The sequence below is a fragment of the Arvicola amphibius genome, chromosome 7, assembly GCF_903992535.2.
Source record: "Arvicola amphibius chromosome 7, mArvAmp1.2, whole genome shotgun sequence".
Lineage (NCBI taxonomy): Eukaryota > Metazoa > Chordata > Mammalia > Rodentia > Cricetidae > Arvicola > Arvicola amphibius.
The window spans coordinates 119,809,596-119,830,402 of record NC_052053.1 but is presented as its reverse complement, the minus strand read 5'-3'; the positions used below and the strand labels follow the sequence as shown (position 1 = coordinate 119,830,402).

Genomic DNA, 20,807 nt, shown 5'->3' with positions numbered 1-20,807 from the left:
CTAAAGGAAATGTTGTGAAGCCTCAGTTTTGTTCAGCATTGAAAGCAACGTTCCAGTTGTGGGCCTTTGGGAAGGATCAGAAGAGAACAGGTGTTTTGATAATTTCAAAATTTCCATAAAGATTACAACATATGATATAAATGTAAATCAGGTAATATATGAGTATATTTTATAAGGTCTAGTTGTAGTATTACCTGGATTTTAGAAACAAGTTTCAAAAAGGGCCAGCTATCATCATGCCGTACCAATTCCACAACAAGTTGTTCAAAGGCAGACAGCTCATGAACGCCTCCTTGTCGGCCAGAACTTCTTCGATTCAGTGGCATAGGCGATGACTCTGGGTAAGGAAGACAAGACATTTAGACAGCATAAAGCAGAATAGCGATTGTAAGCTAAGCTGCTCACAGACATAAACCTCAAATTTCAATAGAAAATATACACTGAGATTTTTGCTTTTCACGTGCATATGTTGTAAATATATGTACACATGCCTGCATGTGTGTGTACAGGGGCATGTGCATGTGTCTAGCTGCTTGGAGGTCTGAGTGTCCCCCCAGCCCCCCCCCCCCCCCCCCGCAGGGTTTCTCTGTAGCTTTGGAGCTTTCCTGGAACTAGCTCTTGTAGACCAGGCTGTCCTCGAACTCACAGAGATCCACCTGCCTCTGCATCCTGAGTGCTGGGATTAAAGGTGTGAGCCACCACTGCCCGGCTAGGTCTGAGGTTTCTATTGGTAATCATATTTTAAGGCTCTTCCACCTTGGTTGTACTCTCAGCTTCTGGGAGGCTCAGGAAGCACCTAGTTTGCAGTCGTGCACAGTGTAACATTATCTCAATTAACCAATCAACCCACAAGTCAATGAACCAAACGGACTGGAGATGGAACCTGGCTAGTACCAACCAGCCAACACTACGCTAAAAGATGATGATGATGTAAAGATTACTATAAACAAAATTTGTAATTAAAAACAAAGTGACCAGTTCATGAAAATACTACGGCACCATTACAGTCTAGTATTTCAAAGGGTAATCTTTGTTGTTTTGTGAAACAGGGTCTTTTTAGGTAGCCCTGAATGTCCTGGAGCTCACTATGTAGACCAAGCTGACCTCAAATTCAGAGTCACCTGCTTCTACTTCCTGAATGCTGGGATTAAAGGTGTGTGATACAGTACCCAACTACAGAGGGTAATCTCATCAAATAATGTAATGTTCTTGTTTAGTGGTGATTACTGTGTTCTGAGAGAGGAAAAAGAAAATGAAATGCACGAGGCAAGCATTTCACCACTAGAGTATAACCCTAACTCTGAAAAGTGTTCAAATACTGACTAATTTCCTCCATTAAAAATGGAATACTAGGGTGGGGGGGTGGTGGTGCACACCTTTAAACCCAGCACTTGGGAGGCAAACGCAGGGGGATCTCTGTGAGTTCAAGGCCAATTTGGTCTATGGAACTAATTCCAGAACATCCAGGGCTACACAAAGAAACTCTGCCTCGAAAAACAAAACAAATAACTCCCCTCCAAGGAATCCTAGGACCAGAGAGATGGCCTGCTGGCTAAGAGCGCTAGCTACCCTCCAGAGGACCTGGGTCTGGTTCTCAACACCCATTATCAGATGGCTCACAACTGCCTGTAATTTCAGTTCCAGGGGATCCAAGACTCTCTGACCTCAGCAGGCACCTGTATATATATTTTTGTTTTTATGAAATACTAAAGGCTAAAGAGAGCTCTCCGGTAAAGTGCTTGCCTTGCAAACATGAGGATCTCAGTTTGATCCCAAGCACTCAAGTAAAAAGCCAGGTATAGTGGTTTATGCCTCCTCTGACCCCCCCCCCCACTCTTTTCAAACTGAGTACATACAATGCCCCATGCCAGTAGAGACTGCTAGTGTGCTTCGCCTTTATTCAGCAATAGTGGCCTCTTCAATGACATCCACTTTAGATCAGGATGCTTTGTGTATCACAGGAACAGCTTCTAAAACCTGACCACGACTCAGCTGTCTTGAGTGTAAGCTGAACTTCATACCTGTAGACTGTCTCTTCCTGCCTCTTCTCTTAGAGTCGCTGTCTTGGAGAGAAAGCCCTGCGACGGTATTTAAAGGTATCAAGTGTCCGCTTGATCTCGAGGTGCCGACTCTGAAGTTGGTGATGCTGGGACTGTGTTCTGGGGTGTTATCGGCACTCTTCCGTACTCTGCGTTTTCCACGAGGACTCAGCAGTTCCACAAACACATCCGCCTGCAGTGCACCAGGACTCTGGCGAGTCGAACGACTAGCAGTTCTTAGCGAACGAGTTTCTGTAGGAGGAGCAGATCTGATCTTCCTTAGGTTCCTGCCAGTCTTAGAAGCAGTGGTTTTGGGTGTGCTCTGCTGACTCCTTGAGGGGTACCGCCCGGGGTCTTGTCGCTGGCTGCGACTTGAGAAAGAAGAGCTAAGTCTCCCTCTTGTTTTAATTGGCAATCTGACTTGTGGTCTTCCTCGTTTAGGTGGGCTACAAAAATTGTTGGAAAACACGATTATTGTACAGACTGTGATGAGCATATATATGTATGGTTCCTGGTACTCAGGGCTACAGATAAATTACTCTGGCGTATAACTATAGTCAGCTCTTCCGTTTGGAGACAAGTTTTCATGGAAATCTAAACTGTGCTTCCATGTACTTCTCTGAAACAGTGGAGGACATTTATTTTTCAGGTTACTAACTAGGACATCATCATGAAAATCAAGTCCTGAACTGTGATAAACTGGTAACATCCTTAGGATACTGGCAAACAGACCGGGCCAGTGATCTTGAACATGGAAGGCGTGCATTGGTTTTTCCCTCCGTGTCATCGCCATCAACACAAGCGGCTGATGGTTCTGCCAGTGGCTGACACTGAAGGAGGCCTCAAACCCGTGGTTCATGAAGACCAAGCCAAGAACCTCTTTATTACTTTCTGATTATGACTCAAATACAAAACTAGATTGAACTCGTCTCTTTACATACTTCTATTTAACCTGCAACATTGGTAAGAATTTTCCGAAATGAGAGACCTGCTGATTTTCTGAGCATGTGTGTACATGCAGTTCAGCTGCACAGACCTGTACGGACACGTGGAGGCCAGAGATCAACACTGGGTGTCTTATGTTTTGAGACAGGGTCTCTCACTAAAGCTGGGACCGGCTAATGAGACTAGACTAGCTAGCCAGCAAACCTCCGGGACCTTCCTTCTCCACACTCCGATCCCAGGGCACCCTGCTGTGTGGGTGTTGGGATCCAAACTTGGGTCCTCATGCTCGCATAGTCACTTATGCAAGCAGTTTACTTATGAAGCCATCTGTTGTGGGAAATTATTTTAAGATGTGTTACATTTGTTTATGCTGTGAAACATTTGTTTAATGATGTAAAGATGTGTTGCTTTTGTTTATGCTGCATTTGTTTAACTCTGTGAAGCTGTGATTCTTTGCCTGTCTAAAACACCTGATGGTCTAATAAAGAGATGAATGGCCAATAGTGAGGCAGGAGAAAGGATAGGCGGGGCTGGCAGGCAGAATAAATAGGAGGACAAATCTGGGAACAGGAAAAGGAGCAAGAGAACAAGGCGAAGAGGATGTCAGGTGCCAGCCACCCAGCCAGCCACGGAGGAAGAGAGAAAGCAAGATACACAGAAGGAAAGAAAAAAGCTCAGAGGCAAAAGGTAGATGAGATAATTTAAGATAAGAAAGCCTGGCTAGAAACAAGCCAAGCTGAGGCCAGACAATTTATAAGAAAGAATAAGTCTCCATGTGTGTGATTTGTTTGGGAGCTGGGTTGTGAGCCCCCAAAGAGCAAAGAGTTAAGAGTAAAAACAAACAAACAGCAGCCATCTTTCCAGGCTCCCCAGATTCTTTATTGCTAAGTTTAATGTGATATTGCCTTCAAAAGCTTTACATGGTGGATGGTCTCTACTAGCTGACACTCTTAAAAAAACCCCAAAAAACACGCTAGGCAATGGTTTCACACACTTTTAATCCCAGCACTCAGGGGGCAGGGGTGGGCGGATCTCTGTGAGTTTGAGGCCATCCTGATCTACAGAGCAAATTTCAGGACAGCCAGAGCTACAGAAAAACCCTATATTGAAAAACAAAAAATAAAATTGTAGTTGATTTGATGAACACATATGTATGAAATTCTCAAATAATGAAAGAGGAAAAAAAAACCTTAATGATAATAATAAAAGGGGGGATTCTATTAATTATTCTCCTCTGACAATGGCCTTTCTGTACTGGACAGCTCTTGGGCACCCTTGCCATACTCAGCCTCTTGATTCCATGAGATTGGTACGGATGTTTAGAATGGAGGGTGAGCTAAGAACAAGAACAAAGAATACAATATGACTTTCTCTTGTTGTGACTCTACCTAGGACTACTGATGGAGAACCAGTGGATAAAAACATCTAGTTTAAATATCTGCCTACTAGATATATCTATGCTGCAGGTATGATCTTGCATGACTGTAATCTGAGCACTCAGAAGGCCAAGGCAGGATTACTTCAAGTTCGAGTCTACCTGACCAACAATGTGAGACTGCTTAAGGGGAAAAGAGAAAGGGAGACCACCACAGTGTTACCACAGCAGGAAAATCCAGTGCAAAAGCCGTGCAGTGGCCCGAGTGATAGCCCGTCTCCAAGGAGTTGTTAACGATAATGGGGCAAGAGCACAAGAATACAATGTGGTCTGCTTAGATCAGAAATACCCACCTTGGGAATATTCCGAATTATGTATAATACATGAAAAGCACAAGCAGTTTCAGATATGTTATTTTTCGAGCAGTTATGTCCCCAAGTATTGTGTGTGGGTTTGAGAGTCACAGGCTAGAAGACCCTCACGTGGCAAACCAGACTCACCTGAGTTCCTCCTCCTCTTCGGAGTCCTCTTCATCTTGCTCCACCTCATACTCTTCCTCCTCACTCTCACCTTCGTCATCATCCGCTTCGTCGTCACCTTCCATGCTCTCTTCCAGCTCTTCGTCACTCTCCAGAGACGGTCTCTGCCTAGAGGAAAGTCTCCTGGAGCGCTGCTTTGGTCGGCATTCTGGACAAAACCAATCTCCTTCAGGAATGACCTGAACAAACCACAGACATGACCATTATCTATTGGTCAAGACCTCAGTTCCCATGTGGGCAACAGAGCAAGGTAGATACCTTAAGTTTTGGCCGGACGCAGTAGGTGTGATGGCCGCGGTCACAGCCATCACAGAGGACCATGTTCTCAGCATCGCCCTTTTTCCGGCAGATCTTGCAACGTGCGTTCAGTATAGATTTAGACCACATCACACTGCGATCCAAGGTTGATAAATGAAGAAAGACTTGGGATAGACTTGCAGAGGAAAGGAGGGACTCTCTCCAACGGTCCAGGACAGTTTTATAAGAGCGTCCACTGTCACTGCCATCTGAAGAGAGGAAAAGCAACTGAAGTCTCTGGGCAAACGTAAGTGTCTCCTGGAATCCTTTTTAATTTCATGTTTCTTACGTTTGTCAAAAAGATTATGCTTAATATTGAAAACTAAAATTCTATGTGATTCCAGTCTGGACTATGCAATGAGTTCCAGGTCAGTCTGGGTGGCAATGGAACAAGACTGTCTCACCCTCAAACTCCCCACACCTAATGTTATATCTGCTGAGTCACATTGTTAATAACATAAGGAATTACTTAAATCCAAACTGAAGGCTTGAAGATTTTAATAGTTAAAAGAGAAAAGAATTTAGGCAATGTGTTCCCAATCTAGTCTTTGTATTGAATCTTGATCTAATTTAAAACTGATTAAGTTACCTTTCCTTTGGATCAAGTATGTACTTTCTCATTGCCAGAAGAATGATTGAACCTCATGTGTTCTAATTTCAGTATGAACACATGAGGTTTCTTTTGAGCTGATGGTTTATGTTCTGAAATTGAGGGTATCGGCTCAGTGTGTTCTAATATACTAAAGACCACTGTGCTGACTGTTGAGAGTTCACCACACTAACACTGATATTAGTCCTGCACTCAAGAGACTGAGGCAAGGGTTCAACGACAGGCCAGCCTGGGCGACATTTTAAGTTCAAGGCCATTCTGGGGTACTATCTCAAAAACAAAACAAAAACGCCCCCAAACTAAATCAACCAAAGAAACAAAACAAATAAAAATCCAAGCCAGCAAAGAGGGCTCAGCAGGTAAATGTGCCTGCCATGGATGCCTGATGACCTAAGTTGGATCCTGGGACCCTAATTGGAAGGAAGAACCAATGGAGTGTCCTCTGACATCCATACTATGCTGGGGCGCACACAGGTATAAGTGCACCCCGCAACAATAATACTAATTAAAGCAAACAAAACTAAACATAAAGAAAACCAAACCCCATAAAGGGTTTGAGTGAACAGCTCCAAAGTAGAATGCTTGCTTTGCACTGCACCCCCAACAACACACATCCATATACCACCAAACCAAAAACTTGCACGGTTTTATTGTGGAAATAAAATATTGTGAGAACTATAAGAATGAGACTAATAATGAAACCAAATATCAGAACTTCATAAAATATGAAAAACTATGTTTAATATGTCTTATGTGAGAATTTAAATTGGGTATTCCTTTCTCAGAACCCTCCCCACTCGAGTTCTTTCTATTTTTCTACATTTGCTCTGCTCACTTGGAAACAGGAGATGAGCAGTTTACATGAGTCAGTGCTCTGGCGAGTGTGTGGTTCAGTGACGGAGCGTGTGCTTCCCATGTGTCAAATCTGAGGTTGGATCCCCAGCATAACCAAAATAAAGAAATAAGAACTAAAGAGAACTTCAAATGAGTCTTCAGAGCTAGAGAAAATGAAGAGGGCATTAATACGTTTAGGATGTAAGCGGACACTATTTTCCCACCTTCATCTTTCCATGTATCTAGTGTTGTTGGAGATTAGACCAAGGATTCCACACACACTACAAAGGATCACCTTTGGCTACATCGTAAGATTGAGATCATTTATGCCCGTTCAGCACTGAGATACTGGCTCACCACTATCCTGTTTTGACATGACTGCCGGAGAGTCAAACCCCCGCCCCAGCCCTTTGTTGAGACAGGGCCTCCTGTGGCCCACGGGAGTCTCAGGCTCCCACATACCCTAGGGCGGCCTCCACTTAAGTGCTGGATCACAGCTGCACACAGATTTTCTTCCTTTATCAGCGTCGACAAGCTTCAACAAGCCAAGTACCCCTCACTGGTTCTCTAGGCTACATGGCTACCAAGGGCAAAATACGTCTTGTTTCTCTTACCTTCTACTTTGCTGGTCTTGATTAACTCCTCAAGAAACTGCCACAGGTGAACTAAACAACTACATCTCATTTTCCCCTCTGAACATATAAGCAACTTTTTTCTTGGAGGTTTTCAAGGCTAGCCTCAAAAAGATTAGAGGCTTCTCTTAAATCTCTATCTTAGTTCAGGGAGTGACAAAACCTTTTATGGGATACAAAGAATCTAACAACTTCCGAGGCAATGGGTGGGATCTCCAGGTTGGCAAGGAGAGTCTCCTGTACTACTCCTTTTCCACACTAGAAGTTCAATTCCACACCTGCTGTTGTCCTTGATGGACATGCCATAGCCCTGCCATCTCCAGTATCTGGGGTCTCCACTGCAACTGAGGCTGATCTCTCCTCGCCGCTCCCCAGGGATTCCAACCTTACCACACGATGCTAGGCCTCAGCCACTTTCCATTGGCTCCCTCAAGCCTTCAAAACCAGTACCATGAGACTTTACACACTGCCAAGTTCTGCTACCAGCTTGAGATACAGCCTGTCTGGACATAGCCTCTGTGTGCCGGTTCTGAGATTCTCCTGTCCCGCTGACATGGAGACATCTTCACTTCAGTGGTGCTGGTGTCCTATTAATAATTTGACTTTCCAGTCTCAGTTGATCAGCACACACAGACTTAGTCCAATATGCCACACAAACGACCCCTATCCCAGTGTCCAGAGAATCTTCTGTCTGAAACCTCAGCCAAGGCTCTACTGTCTGCCAATCTCTCAGCATTCTTATCTTCTAAGACCCTACTAGAAAAGCCAGTAAGCTCTGAGCATACAGGCTAAGCAGTCTACCACCCAGCTGTGTACCCACCTTCCTCCAAACCCTTACAACTCCCTTCCATCCCCATTAACACCAGTTAATCCCCAGTTTCTTTCCCAGGCTCATGACCTTTTGGCTTAGCTTTGTGATCCATTTAATCTAACTTGGGACATCTGTATGACCACTGGGTTCGAACAACCCACCGGAGCCTGGTGGGCACACAGCTGAAGGCCATTATTTTAGTTCTCCCTGAACCCATCAATAACATAGTTCAGTGGGAGTCCATCTCCTTATCTTTCAAGTGTTCTGGATACACTGGGGTAGCATCTGAGCTTTCTTTTTTGATCAGTCCATTCAAAGGAGTATGAGGAACTTTTGGCCTGATGGTACCAGTTTAGAGGAAGGTAATTAAGGCAGGAGGGACACCAAGTTCAAGACCTGCCCAGGCTACACAAGAGTTCAGGATCATCCTGAGCAACTTAGTGAAACCCTGTCTTAAATCAGAAAGTAAGAGGAGGGCTGGAGAAGATACAGCTCATGGGAGCATGTGTGGAGCCCAACACTCAGTCCTCAAACCAAACCCCAGCAAAACCAAGCATGCCGTGATATCAGGTGCTAAGATGACAGGCTTTACAACTGCACTGTCAGTGTGATAGGATTTCTTAAGTTATAACACAACTATCAATAGCTTTATAACACTGAGGTATTGGCTATGAATTCTTCAATCTAAGGACATTGTGTGAACAAATTCACATTCTGAAACTGGATGGTACTGCCTGTAGCAGTGGTTCTCAACCTGTGGGTTGCAGTCTCTTTGGGGTCAAATGACCTTTCAGAGGGGTTGCCTAAGACCATTGGCAAGTACAGATATTTACAATTCATAACAGTAACAAAATCATAGTTATGAAGTAGCAACAAAAATAATTTCATGGTTCGTCACCACAACATGAGGAAGCATTTACTAAAACAATGTTTATTTAGAATAAGCCAGAAAGCAGTATCTAGGCATTATTTAAAATACATCTTACCTGAAAAGCTCATCTTTTAAACAGTGAAAACAGTTTCAAGCTCATTATATGAGTTTATCAACTTCATGCCAGCCCATAGAGTTCTTACGTAACCATTAATAAGAAGATACTCACCAAGTGGAGCTTTGAGGAACCGCCGTTCAATGCCCTGTTCTATCTGAAAGAGGGCCATAGCCAGATAATGAACCACATTGCTCACTGACTGTGGTGTACTGCTGGTACTTGGAGTTTCTGTTTTAATCCCCAAAAGCCTACAATTAAAATAACAACAGTTTATGGTACTGAAAATCACAATCAGGTGAAATTTGGACCTACTCATCCTTCCAAAGTGTGTGTGTGTGAGTGTGTGTGTGAGTGTGTGTGAGTGTGTGTGTGTGTGTGTGTGTGTGTACGCGCGTGTGTGCACTCACGCCCCTCACCTAAGTGAAGGAGAGGACAGCCTCAGGTGTCAGTTGTTGCCTTCTACCTTCAAGCCATGGTTTGTTTGCCATTGCAGATGCCAGGCTGGCTGCCATGCACTCCCAGGAATTCCGTCTTTGTCTCCCATTTTGCCAGTGACAGCACTAGGAGCATGTGCCTAGCTCTATATACGTTCTGGTTGTTCAAAACTCTGGTCCTAACTTGTATGGCAAGTGCTTTATCCACTGAGCCATCACCCTAGACCCTACAAGTTTATCAACACCTATGTAAGAGGGGAGGAAGAGCTGGGATCAGCAAGGCACACTCATGGAATCCTTGGGAGGCAGAGGCAGGTGGATGTCAGTGCGATTGAGGCCAGCCTGGACTATTACACAGAGAAACTTGAAAAACCAAAAAGAGAAAAGTTTCCCAATCTCAAAGAACTATTACAAGTGAGTGAATAGCAGAGGTTCACTCAGGAAAGAAGGGCACCCAGTCAAAGGAGGGAAGCCTTCTGGGTAAAATTCCAGAGAGGTGAAGGCAACAGACCTTAAAGCCTATGGAGCTTGTGCAATTTCTCATTATTGCTCTGTTCTAGCTCTGGATGTGAGCCTTGTAACTTCCCCTTCCCCCTATGAGATGTAAACCTCCAGACACACATCTTCACAGTGTAAAACAATCACTTGCAAAGCCTTTGCACACCATCTTACCCACAGAAAACTTCCTATAGTACTTCTTTCTAAAGACAGGATCTCTCACTACATAGCCTAATGCGTCCCTGAAGCCTGCTATGTAGTCCAAAGTTGGTCTAGAATTCACAATCCTGCTGCCTCTCCCCTCTAGTGTGGGCATTACCAGTGTGCACCCCCTGGCTCTGTAGCACTTCTGCTTAGGAGTATGTACCAGTCAAAATGACCCAACTGAGAAAGAAGTGTATGTTTTAATGAGCTGTCTTTAGGTTGCATCAGTACAAAATGAAGCAAGAGTGAAGTATAGAAAATGATCTCAATGAACAGACTTATTAAGGATCTCAATTGTGTGTATGTTATTTCTGGGAATCAAATTGAGCACCTCAGATATGCTAGGCAAGTATTCCACAACTGAGCTATATCCTAGCCCACCTCAGAATTCACTCATTTATCGAGTGAGTTTGAGTTTGTTTTAAGTGCACTCATATATCATACTGTATATACGGAAGTCAGGGGATAACTTTTGATTTCACCTCTCCTCTTTAACCTTGTTGAGGTAGGATCCCTCTTGTTGCTTTCTGCCCTGCTGCGTACTGTTTCTGGACAGTTCTTCTGTCTTCACATAGGAGGACGGAATTGCAGATACATGGCACAGTTATCTTTAAATGGGTTCTGGAGTACAAACTCTGGTTTATCAGGCTTGTGCTGCAAACAAGCACTTTACCTGCTGTGCAAGCAGGACGATCACAGTTCAGATCCCCAGTACCCACATCAAAAGGAAGGCATGGCAGCGTTAGACAGGTAGGTGCCTGCAGCTCACTGGCTAGGTAGCCTGGCTGAATTCATGAGGACTCAGGAAGAGGCCCAGCATTAGTGAAGGGCGGGAGACACTGACTTCTGCTCTGCACACACATGCACACTTGCCCCAAATAATAATAGAATGAAATTAAATATCCTCTACATAATCCAAACAAACCAAAGTCAAAAGCTTAAGACTGCAGGGGCGAGCAGGAACTGAAGACTTCAGGAACCTCTGTACCTGTCTCTCACTATGACCCTTGCTTGCTCAATTTCCATCTCCTCGACGTCTTCATTCACAGTTTTAATCATTCCGTTCTCCTTGCTTTCCTCACTTAACAGCTCATACCGTCCATTCTCTAAGGCCGATCTCCAGACGTGCCGATCTGTAACCTGTAACGAAACCTGAACTTATTAACCCTGAAATATGGGAATACATTTACTCTAAGACATATGCACTTAGAGTACAAAAGTAAGATTAATTCATGTACATCCCAGAAACGATGAATCAAAAGGCATCTAAAAAATTACAGTTACTGCACTCAGGAGGCTGAGGCAGGAAAACTGGCAGGAAGTTAGGATTATATAACAAGAATAAACTCAAAACTTAAAATAATGAAAAAAGTTGCTAAATTATGAAATGAAATTTATATAATTTGTAGATGAAAGCTTTAGTAGTCTACTTTTAAAATCATATTGTGTGTGTGTGTGTGTGTGTGTGAGAGAGAGAGAGAGAGAGAGAGAGAGAGAGAGAGAGTTTTACAAGGTAGCCTAAGTTGGCTTTGAACTTATGGTGATCCTCCTGCTTCTAAAGGGCTGGGATTATAGGTGTGAGCTATCATGCTAAATTTGTTTTGTTTTTTGAAATAGGCTCTCTCCATGTAGGTCCAGCTTGTCCTGGAGCTCACTTTGTAGACTAGGTTGGCCTCAAGCTCACAAAGATTCACCTGCCTCAGCCTCCCAAATACTGGGATTAAAGGCCATTGCTACTACACTCAGCTTTACACAATTTTCTAAAAATTTAAATTTAAGCTGGGCAGTGGTGCACATGCCTTTAACCCAAGCACTCAGGAAACTGAGGCAGGCAGATCCTGAGTCCGAGACCAGCCTGGTCTACAGAGTGAGTTCCAGGACAGGTTCTCTCCAAAGCTACACAGAGAAACTCTGTTTCGAAAAACAAAAACAGGGGCTGGAGAGATGGCTCAGTGAGTGGTTAGGAGCACTGGCTGCTCTTCCAGAGGACCTGGGTTCAGTTCCCAGGACCCACATGGCAGCTCACAACAGTCTGTAACTGTGGTGATCCGACAACCTTACTCAGATATATATCCAGGCTAAACACCAACACATAAAATAAAGATAAGTTAACTATAAAAAACAAAAACAAAAACAAAAAAGTGCACAAATGTTCCATCTGCATATAAGTCTATGCACCACTTAAGTGTCCAATAGTCATGGTGGCCAGGAGAGAATGAGATCCTCTCGGACTGGAGTTACAGAAGGCTGTGAACTACCACTAGTTAAACTGGGGCCTCTAGAAGAACAGCCAGTGCTGAGCCATCTATCCAGCCCCTTTATAAATGACTAAGTTGGCCACAGTAAAAATGACAAATGATGGCAAAAGCACGAACACAGCGTATGTAACAGGAAGGATGGTGCGAGCCTGCAAGTTCCAGCACTCGGAGAGTCCCAGGCAATCAAGGACACAGTGTTAGACCATGTCTCAAAGATACAGAAACCAACACTTGGAGATGCACTTTACTGGAGTTGTTACGTAATATGTACGAGACCCTGTTAGTGGGGGTTTAGGGGACATCCACCAATATGATTAAGCAGAGAAGGCAGGAGTTGGTTAAGAAAGATAATATCCTTATATATTTCAACATCTGATGATAATATAAAACATCCAGAAATATTTACACATACCAGCTAAGCTATAAATAAACATCAGGAGGGACAAACCTTGATTGCTCCTAATGTCCCTTGATAGATTCTGTCTTCAATGTCCAAAAGAAAGTCTCTGAGCCTCAGCTCAAGCTGCCTCTCCGCAGACATCTGTGATGTGTCACATACGCTGGATGATCGTCCCCGAGAAGAAACAGGCTTGCTATCAGCTTGAGGTTTGTCTGAAATAACCAAGTATCTCTTCCATTAAGATTTTCTACATAAAACCATGACATGATTCTGAGACAACTGAAATAAAAGAACCATGCGTTCCCAACATTACAACCACAGATTTGGTAAAGGTCTCTCTGCTGTAATAAAACATCATGGCCAGCAGCACGTGGGGAGGAAAGAGTTTATCTCAGCTTAATCACAGTTCACCACTGAAGGAACTCAAGGAAGGAACCTGGAGGTAGGAACTGAAGCAGAAGTCGTGGAAGAGTGCTGCTTGTTGGCTTGCTCCTCCTGATTTACTTAACCTGTATCCTTAAATCCTCCAAGACCACCTACTTAGACATGGACCCTCCTGCAGTGAGATGGGCCCTCCCATATCTATCAATCATCAATCTAAAGCCCTACAGACTTCCTTACAGGCCAATCTCATGGAGGCATTTTCTCAGTTACGGCTTTCTTCCCAGATGACTCCAGCTTGTATCAAACTGATACTAGTCAGTCTTGTATCCGGAACAAAGAACTCTTATCGTGAAAATACACACAAATAGAAATAGACATTTATACACATAAAGAGACAAATAATCCATTTACAAAATGGGCAAAATATTTGCACAGACATTTCTTTAAGAAAAATATACAAATGGATCCTTAGTGGGACTTCACACCCTGTATGAAGGCTGAAATAGAAAACTAGTTAATTTACTGGTAAGTGGAGAAACTAGAACCTTTATATACTATGGGTGGGAAAATAAATGCGTAGCTGCTTGGGGAAACAAACTAGTAGTTCCAGGAGTATTGAAGTTATTACATGAAAAGTAATTTATCCCTAGGTATATGCTTCACAAGGAAAACCCCTATCGACACAAAAACGTGTAAATATTTACGGCAGCATTTCCCATGACAGTCTAGAAACAAACAAAACACCTATTAAAAAATGGGTAACTTAGATGGTGTATGTGATCTGTCACTGCACTGTGTGTGTGAACGAGTGGCTGACGGTCCTGTCCTGCCCTTCACCCACTACAGGAGAGGTACAGCAGACTCACCTGGCTTTTAGTGTAGGTCAGGGAACTGAACCCAGGCCATCAGGATCACAAGCTATGCTCTTTTAGCTGCTGAACTAATTCCCTGGCCCAGAGAGATTCTTGTTTGAGGCAACAAAAATGTTTTAAGATGTCCTGTGAGGATGACTGTCCATACCCGTGCAATATACTGACAACCACTAAACTGTATACTTTCAATTGGTGATTGTCTGATCTGTTGAAAATTATAAAAATGGCCTGGCTCCAGGAGAGGTCGTCACCATGCCTGACACCGTCTAGAGGGTCAGGAACCAAAAGCTGGATGGCCCAGAGACCTAGGATAGAGCTAAACATGTCATGAAATGATTCCTAATGCTATTCTGCTATACTCAGATCAGTGCCTAGTCCAGTCAGAAGAGAGGCTTCCTGGGGCAGCTGATGGGAGCAGACGCAGAAACCCTCAGCTAAACATGAAGTGGAGTTTGGGGAATCCTGAAGAAGAGGAGAGCCAGAAGGGCCAAGGACACCAGGAGAACACAGCCCACAGAATCAAGTAAGAGGGGCTCACCAAGGCTGACAATCACGAAGCCTACATGGGTATGTGCTATATGTCCTATGCATGTCCTTTAGCTTGGGGTTTTTTGTGGGACTCCTAACAGTGGGGCGTCTCTGACTCCTTTGCCTGCTCTTGGGACCCTTTTGCTGGGTTGCATCATCCAGCCTTGATATGGGGGTTTTGTCTAGCCCTATTGCATCTTGTTACTCAATGTTTGGTTGGTATTCTTGGGAGGCCTCATCTTTTTCCTGAAGGGAAATGGAAGAGGAATGGATCTGGGGGAGAGGAGAAGTGTGTAGAGAGGGATGGGGGTGGAGGGAGGGAAAACTGCAGTTAGAATGTAATGTGAGAAGAATAAAGAAATAGAAAGAAAAAAGAAACCGAGACATAGTCATGCCCCAAATGTAAGCAGTTCTTAAAGACTCACTGCCAAAACTCACACCAAGAAGAGAGGCTTTTCTTTCTCTAATCTGCCATCAGCGAGTCAGCCTCCTAAAGGAACACTGCTCCCTCCTCTGCCCTGGCGGCCACTCTGCCTTCAGAGACCACCCATGTATCTGCCTTGATTAATCCCACTCACTGTAGTATCTTCAAACCTGCTGGCACTTTAGATCTTAGGCATTGAGACATCTGTAGATCAGTAAAGCAAGCCTCAGGCCTGTCTGTGAGGGAGTTTCTAGACTTCAGTAACATGTGTGACAGTAGCCAGTAGCAGAAGGCGAAAGAACCAACTTGAATGGGTGGCACCATCAAATAGAGTGGAAGGCCAGTGGACTAAAGGCACAAGGAGGAAGAAGCCACCTATTGCAGCCTTCTGCTTCCAAGACACCATGGTGATGCTCGGTCACTCCTGCCAACCCCCAGCCTCATGCTGTTTTCCCTTCAGTTGTTTGGTACAGTATTTTGCCATAACAATGCAAAGTAGGCAGTCTCTGACAGAGAACGAGAAGACCTGCTCACACTATGGATGGTTCCTCATGATCCAGACAACAAACACACTCCGTAAGCCTTTGCTGTATGAAGAAATATAAGCCCACACTCATTTGCAAACTAGGAGAAGGTCAAATAAAAAGCTAACGTTGTCTTAATATGTATGTAACAGCTTGAAATAGATTTAATCCTCAGTGATTAGGATTATAGGAAGAGAAAAAGAAAAAGAAAACCCACAATAGTTTTCACTGAAATTTTACCTGAAAGCCAGGCATGGTGGCATGCACCTTTAATTTCAGCACTTGGGAGGCAGAGGCAGGAGGATCTCTTGGGTTTTAAAGTCATGCTGTTCTACAAGTTCCAGAAAAGCTTAGGACATGTAGGGAGACCCTGACTCAAAAAGCAAAATAAAAATTTACCTGAAAAGTGAAATTTCTCTTCAGAAAAGTGGGCCAGCTGAGCGCATATCCTGCTCTTCTCCTGCAGAAGGGTATCTTTTAAGGCACTTTCCCTGTGTCCTCTGGAGTTGAGAGCGTCAATAAGCTGGTCCAGCTGCTCCCGGGAACTGTAGAAGCACCACCGATTTGGCTTATGCACTGGTTTTGGCAACAGCACAGAATCATCGAAGGGACCTTGGTCAAGGCTGGAGGTAGATGCAGACATGAAGGACTCTTCAGCTTTAACAGAAGCCTGAGGATCGTGAGACTGTGCGTTATGACGAAACGATGAAGGTCTAGGCAACAGCATGTCTTCAGTAAGACCCGAAAAATCCTCTTCTATGAACAAACCGGGAATAGAAGGGAAAATCCAGTACCGCCTGTACAGGCGGTCTCGCCCCAAAGGGAAGATATTAGTACAGGCGATGGCACTCTGGATCTTGTCTAGGAGTTCCTTCTCTTTCCGCTGGTGCTCTTGCCGCACAGCTTCTTCTGCGTCAGCAGTAGGAGGCTCCTGCTTTGTATAGCAGCTCATCTCTTCCTGCTTTATACATTGCTTAACACCATTTTGACCCACTTTCCCTGTGTTGAAATAAAATACATCATTATCACTATATTTTATTTCTTTGGGTTTTGTTGTTATTACTGTTTGAGACAAGGCCCCATTATATAGACCTCACTGGCCTGGAGCTCTCAGAGATCCACCTGCCTTGAACTCTTAAAGGCATCTGCCTCATTATATTTTATATTTTCACTAAAGAAATATGAAACATGCCGGGTAACAGCCACATGGGAGACAGAGGCAGGTGAACCTCTTCATTTAAGGTTAGTCTGATCTACATAGTAAATTCCAGGACAGCCAGGGCTACATAGAGAAACCTGATCTCAAAACAACTACAACGACGATGAGGATGATGACGAAGGAGGTGGATGGGGGGAGGAGGAGGAGGAGGAAGAGAGAGAGAGAGAGAGAGAGAGAGAGGGAGGGAGGGAGGGAGGGAGGGAGGGAGGGAGGGAGGAAGAAGGAAGGAAGGAAAGAAGGAAGGAAGGAAAGATGGGACACAAAGACACAAAGCTAGCCACCATTTAGTGTGCTATGGACTGATTCACATACTGAAGCCCAACCCCTTACTGCGGCTGTATTTGAAGCTGGGGCCTTACTGACTAGAACTGGTGTCCTAAGAATAAGACACAGACACACCAGATTTCCTCCTCTCTGGCATGCACAGAACAAGTTATGTGAAGATACAACAAGAGATCTTTGTGTATAGGCCTGCACATTGCGTTAATTTGTTATAGAGAAAAACTAGTAAAACCAGACAATAAAACTAGAATTTTAAGTTACGCAGAAGGCAGAGACAGATGAGGCTAGCCTAGTCTACAGTGAGTTCCAAGTCAGCCAGAGCTACAGAGTGAGATCCTATCTCAAACTGTCCCCACCCCCTCAAATAATATTTGAAATTAGGAAACAATGATCTATATATGATAGGCATAGTGGTTCAATCCCAGCACTTGGGAGGTTGAGTCAGCTGAGAATTTCTGAGTTCGAGGCCAGCCTGGTCTACAGAGCAAGTTCCGGGATAGCCAGGGCTACACAGAGAAACGGTGTCTTGAAGAAAAAGAAAGTAAGTTCCAGGCAAGTCTGGGTTATGTACTATTTAGTGAGGAGTGCTGTGAGGCTGTCTCGATGAAATACAAAACAAAACAATCCCAGAAATACAACAGTGTTTTTATAACACTTGATAACAAACCGGTCATTTTTATGAGATCATGAGCTGTAAGGCAGATGTTTAGACACCATACAAATATTCATGCAGCATATACTTAGAATCCCATCATTTAGAGGCAGGAGAATCAGGGATGCAAGGTCAGTTCTAGCTACACAGTGAGTGTAAGCTGAATTGAGACCTGACTGTACCTCTTCTGCTCCTTTTCAGCGATCCTGGGTCATCTTCATCCTCAGTGACCACATCAGGGTCCAGATCTTTCTGATCTATTTCTCTGCTCTCCGTACTAGTGTCAAAATCTTCCCTTCCTTCTTCCCTGAAAGGAAAAAAGAATGGGTTTAAAGAAAAGTGACTCAAGATATGGATGAGAGAAAAAGGAGAGGAAAAACCCTGCCTGGTCCTAGAGCAGTGAAGAAAAGTGAAGAGTTGCACGTGTTCTGCATGTATGTATGTACATGCACCATGGATGCTCCTGCTACCTGTGGAGGCCAACAGGGGGTTGGAACTGGAGTTATAGACTGTAATGGCTGCTGGGGATGAAAGCTATGTCCTCTCTGCAAGAGTGGCTAGTGCTGCTGAGGCAGCTGAGAACGTGGATGATGTAGAAAAGTCCCTTTAACTGCTCAGGAGGCTGGTTAGGTGACGATATGGTTCAGGGTAGGAAAATATAGGGTGCCATACACCCGGGGAAGGAGCACCATACTGCAGGTACAGTAAGTGGGTGGAATGAACATAACCCATTTATTCCAGTATGTTGCTCAATTTAAACTAAACTATATGAACTTCAGAGTAAATTCCACAATTTAAAATGGAAGCAGTGGTGTATACCTGTAATTCTAGTATTCCCGAGGCTGGGGCAGAAAGTCTGCCTTGAGTCTGAGGTCGACCTGGGCCACAGGGAGCATCAGGCCAGTAAGCATAAACAGCAAGACTCTCAAAGTACATGCTATCATTTTTGTTTCTACATACAAAGTGTACTCATTGAGGAAACAGGGAAAAGGCATATAAGGAGGGCGGGATGAGTACAGAAAACATAAAGGAGCTGACAAGATAGCTCATGGGTAAAGATGCCATGTAAGTTCAATGAGTTGAGCTTGAGCCCCAGAATCCACATAAAGCTGGAAGAAGAAAACAAACTCCACTGCCCTTCCCCCAGTAACACACAATACTTTAAAATTCTAACACTTGACAAAGCTGAAACAGGAGTTCCAGGACAGCTGTGGCTACATGAAAACCTGCCAAAAACACAACTACAGGAGAAAGTGCATTTGTTTGTTGAGTCAGTATGACCTGAACCCGCTGTGTAACCCAGGCTGACTTTTAAGTTAAGTTCACAGCAGCTGTCCTTCTCTAGTCTCCAAGCTGCCATGCCTGGTTCAGAAGACTGAGAGGGGTCTAGGATATAAGCAGAGGGAGAGCAAGTGCTTAAAACCTGCCAGAGCCTAGGTCTAGCACCCAGCACAAAACCAAAAACAATTTACATACTATAAAAAGCATGCCTTTAACTCCAGCACTCGGAAGGCAGAGAGAGGCAGATCTCTTGAGTTCAAAGGCACCCTGATCTACATGGGCTATGAAGAAAGACCAGACTCCAAAATAGATAGATAGATAGATAGATAGGTAGGTAGGTAGGTAGGTAGGTAGGTAGGTAGATAGACAGATAGATAGATCTCTTCTTATAAAAAAGAAAAGAAAATCACTATTTCAAAGGTACAACTTAGTGATGTTTTTAGCATATTTCCAAGATTGCCTGTGGTGTTTTGAATGAGAATGGCTTCCACAGGCTCATACATTTGAATGTCTAGCCCCTAGTCCATAGACTGTTTAGGGAACGATTAGGAGGTGTGGCCTTGTTGTGTCATTGTAGACAAGCTTTGAGGTTTCAAAAAGATCAGCCTGGTGCAGTTGTCTCTCAGCCTCCTGCCTGGGAATAAGGACCCACAACTCTCAGCTACTGTTGAAGGACCATGCCCGCCTGCTTCCCAACATGACAATGGAGGGTTAACCTTCTGAAACTGGAAGCAAGCCCACAATTAAATAGCAAGAGTTACCTTGGTCATTGTGTCTCCTCACAACAATAGAACAGTGATTAAGACATTGTACAATCACCAGCAGTATCTGAATTTAATTATTCTGATAGAAAAACCTCATATTCATTAACAGCCATTTCCCATTCCCTTTTCCCGAAAGACTGCCCATGGCAACCATGTGCCTAAAATATTAATACTTGGGAAGCAGAGGCACGGGATTCATGTTGGAGGCTATCTTGATATCTGCAAAGGATGATGGAAATCAACCTTTCAATCTAATCCCTGTAAGTCACAGAGGACGGTGAAACAGTGTGCACCTGTGCTGAGGGTAGCTGTGGAGGGAGAAACAAACTATTTAGGCAAGAAAAATAACTGGTTAAAAATAACCACTGCAAGTTTTCTAGAAAGTTATCATTTACGACATTAATTTTAAGAGAAAATGAGCTGGGTGGGGGTGGTGTTGGTACTCAAGAGGCAGCCTGGTCTACAGAGTGAGTTCCAGGACAACCAGGACTACAGAGACACCTGCTTTGAAGAGGAGAGGAGGGGAGAGGAGAGGAGAGGAAAACAGAAAATGAGTTCTTATATTCTCAAAAATTAGGCTAAAAAATTAACCCATATATTCTTGATAGAAGTCTTTACATAAATTTCATAAGCTTTTTAACATAATTACAAAAAATTAATTTTCTAAACTCTGAAAGCATTTTAGAGTTTCAAGTGTCTGATTTTTATTCTTATTCTTTATTTTTATTGTATATGAAGTGAATAAATAAAGTCACATGCATGGAACTAAGCCCTACCCTAGATCTGCAGCTGAATTCCGCTGTTCATCCTCCTTCAGCTTCTCTTGCTTCTCTTTCATTTTCTGTTCTTGTTCCTTAAGTTTTTCTTCCTTCCTTCTACGTATTCTGAAAGTCAAATAAAAGATCACAGTCCACCTGACAAAGATACATTTCACTTAGCATCGTGTCTTTACTAAGCTATAGAAAGTGCTCCAAATGCTATTACAAACTATGCTGGGGAAACCTACCCCCAC

The 20,807-nt window shown here is 43.7% G+C and overlaps 1 protein-coding gene across 1 annotated transcript in view; it reads right to left on the bottom strand.

Moving 5' to 3' along the window:
- The window catches only part of Baz1a (bromodomain adjacent to zinc finger domain 1A), a 77,575-nt gene that overhangs the window by 3,823 nt on the left and 52,945 nt on the right, over nt 1-20,807 (bottom strand). The window contains 10 exon segments of the mRNA XM_038338135.2: nt 195-337; nt 2,022-2,485; nt 4,860-5,077; nt 5,157-5,404; nt 9,183-9,319; nt 11,196-11,347; nt 12,914-13,077; nt 15,997-16,596; nt 17,933-18,057; nt 20,572-20,679. Of these exon segments, the coding sequence (XP_038194063.1) occupies nt 195-337; nt 2,022-2,485; nt 4,860-5,077; nt 5,157-5,404; nt 9,183-9,319; nt 11,196-11,347; nt 12,914-13,077; nt 15,997-16,596; nt 17,933-18,057; nt 20,572-20,679 (2,359 nt within the window).